The sequence below is a fragment of the Puntigrus tetrazona genome, unplaced genomic scaffold (assembly GCF_018831695.1).
Source record: "Puntigrus tetrazona isolate hp1 unplaced genomic scaffold, ASM1883169v1 S000000837, whole genome shotgun sequence".
Lineage (NCBI taxonomy): Eukaryota > Metazoa > Chordata > Actinopteri > Cypriniformes > Cyprinidae > Puntigrus > Puntigrus tetrazona.
Window position 1 is genome coordinate 612501 of NW_025048437.1, and position 2500 is coordinate 615000.

At 37.8% G+C, this 2500-nt stretch overlaps 1 protein-coding gene across 4 annotated transcripts in view; it reads left to right on the forward strand.

The window, feature by feature from the left end:
* eps15l1b (epidermal growth factor receptor pathway substrate 15-like 1b) overlaps positions 1–2500 on the forward strand; it is a 32703-nt gene that overhangs the window by 26350 nt on the left and 3853 nt on the right. For 3 of the 4 annotated variants that reach the window (XM_043233455.1, XM_043233457.1, XM_043233456.1), the window contains exon 23: positions 1146–1276. The exons of the other annotated variant lie outside the window; for it this stretch is intronic. In XM_043233455.1, coding sequence (XP_043089390.1) covers positions 1146–1276 — 131 coding nt within the window. The remainder of the gene's footprint in view (positions 1–1145; positions 1277–2500) is intronic. 4 annotated transcript variants of the gene reach the window in all.

The window sequence follows — 2500 nt, forward strand, 5'->3', positions numbered from 1 at the left end:
AAAAAAACAGGTTTTTTCCAAACAATGCACATTTTAAATTTATTGTACAATTATGATTAAGTTTTTAATAATAAAAATATTTCATTGCAGTAATGCATTTAATTGCACGCATGTATTTAATCGCTCGTTAGTTCTTGACCGATTACGTGAGATTCATCTCGTATCGAGCTCATTTAAATCTTGTTGGTTGTTGTGGTTGGCGTGGAGATTTTAAAGATTCAATTCTGCTCGTAGTTTGAAGAAATTAAACTTTTGCAGCGGTAAATAATTTTTTTTTTTACACCCTCAATCAAATCTAATAGATGTCAGCCGCTGCAGAGCAGCTAAAGCACTCGTTTAATCTTAAGATAATTAAACGTCTGCCCTAAAAGGTAGGCAGGAACATTATAGTGACTTCTAAGACGCCTCATTTTGTCCAAATTGTAAGGCAGCGTCGCATGAGCGCTTCGTGGAGAAAACAATCCCAGAATGCCTTTCGGTGAGCTCACTGAAAGATAAACGTTGATTTATTCAAATGTTTTTATTTTATTTTATATCACAAATGTTTATTTATTTATGATCGTATGTGCATTTATTTAATATAATTTATTACTATTTATTTTAAATATATAAATATAAAATAAATAAGAAATAAATAAAAAATAAAATAAAAAATAAATATTTCATGCATAAATATTTCATGCAAAAATAAAAAATAAATACTTCATGCAATAGCTAATATAATCTCTAAAAAGTTTGTCCAGTCAATCATGTCGGTATTTGGGTTTGTGCGTGATAGAATACGAAATGCATAGTTTGAGCTGAATTCGTGTAGACTTTAACATTGTAGTCTTTTCAGGTTTCTTTTTTCACCTCTTTCTAGAAGCCTTTTAACTCGTTTGTGATGGTCTTCTTCATCCAGGTCATTGCAGAATTTTGACAAAAGCAACTGGACTTTATTAAAGCAACTGCAGCAGATAAATGTCATGTGTTTATCAGGAGCCAATAGGAGCTCTTATTAGTGTTTATATTTGTATTATAACTCTGTTAAGTGTTCAGCTGCTTTTGACTGAATTCTACGCTACTTTTCGTGATTTTAATGATGTTTCCCCGCTCCTGTTCTGTCGGTGTTTGGGTGTCATCTTTGTTTTCTTTGACACTTTCAGGGAAGAATAGCGGTTCAGGGGTTCATAGTCAAGGGTTCGGTGCTCCAGCCGTTCGAAAGACACCCGTCTCCTCGTCCTCAACGTTACGGTCTGCGGTTAACCCGTCCTCAACGTTTACAGACTTTAAGGCTGTAAGTCCAGCGTCATGTCGCCTGACCGTCTCCGTCAAGCCAGTTCCTGCTGCTGTAGTTGTTAGTCGCACCCGCTTCACCCCATCGCTGCTTCCCGCGCTTGCATTGTCCCGCTCGTGCTCGCGCCACAATCAATAAAACAGTAAGATTAGCTAAAGCTGGGCTCACCCTCGGGCCGTCCGAGATGCAGATGAGCTTGTTTCTTCGTCACATCTGGAGAAATGTTTGCAGCGCACCACTTGCTCACCATTGAAGCGGATGGGTGCCGTCAGAGTTAAGAGTCTAAACAGCCGATTAAAACGCCACGCTACTCCAATCATCATCAAGACGTTTAAACTTCATATTTAACTTCACATCCAGGTCAAATTTGACTTTTCATGATGTAGTGGAAAAAAAAGGGTCCGAATTAGGAGAGAAATCTGCATGGGTTAAACATTTATTTGGTTTAAAACGGCTCTAAACAAATATATGATTTCGATGAGATGGACATTTCCACTTAAATAAGTTAAAAAAGATCCGTTGCTTACAAAAACGCAGCTTTGGTCTTCTCAAGACCTTCATCGATGGGCTGTGGATTATTTTTATCAGCCGTTTGGACTCTTATTCTGACGGCACCCATTCACTGCAGAGCATCCGTCGCCGAGACACCGATGAAACATCTGATGAAGAAACAAACTCTGGGCGATATACTCGTTTAAAGAAGTCTTTCGTAATTTTTTTTTACTGTTCGTACACCAACAAGCCTTGGCTACCAAACGCCTTCGGAGCGAACTTTAGTGGTTCTTCCTTAGCGACATGAAAACAAGTCGAAGTCGAAGGGTTTAAAAACCGAGGATGCAGCTGAAGTGACAAGATGAAGTCCTGTTGTGGAACAAACCTGTTTGTTTTCAGCCAGCTTCCATCAAACTGGACTCAGTCATTCTCAGACTCTGCTAATATTTATAACCCTCAGAAGTTCATGGAACGAAATGGTGGAGCAGAATAGTTTTGCCTTTCATTAAAAAGACGATGCACAAATTTTGCTATTAACTGACTTTCCCTATATATTACTAATTTGCTTCTTATTAATAGTTAGTGCGGTAGTTTTTACGTAGCATTAGGGATGTAGAATAAGGCATTAACATGTTTAATTAGTGCTAGAAATGGCTAATATGCTAGTAACATGCATGCTAATAAGCAACTAGTTGAGAAACCCTAAATTACAGAAACCTCATAAATTACGGA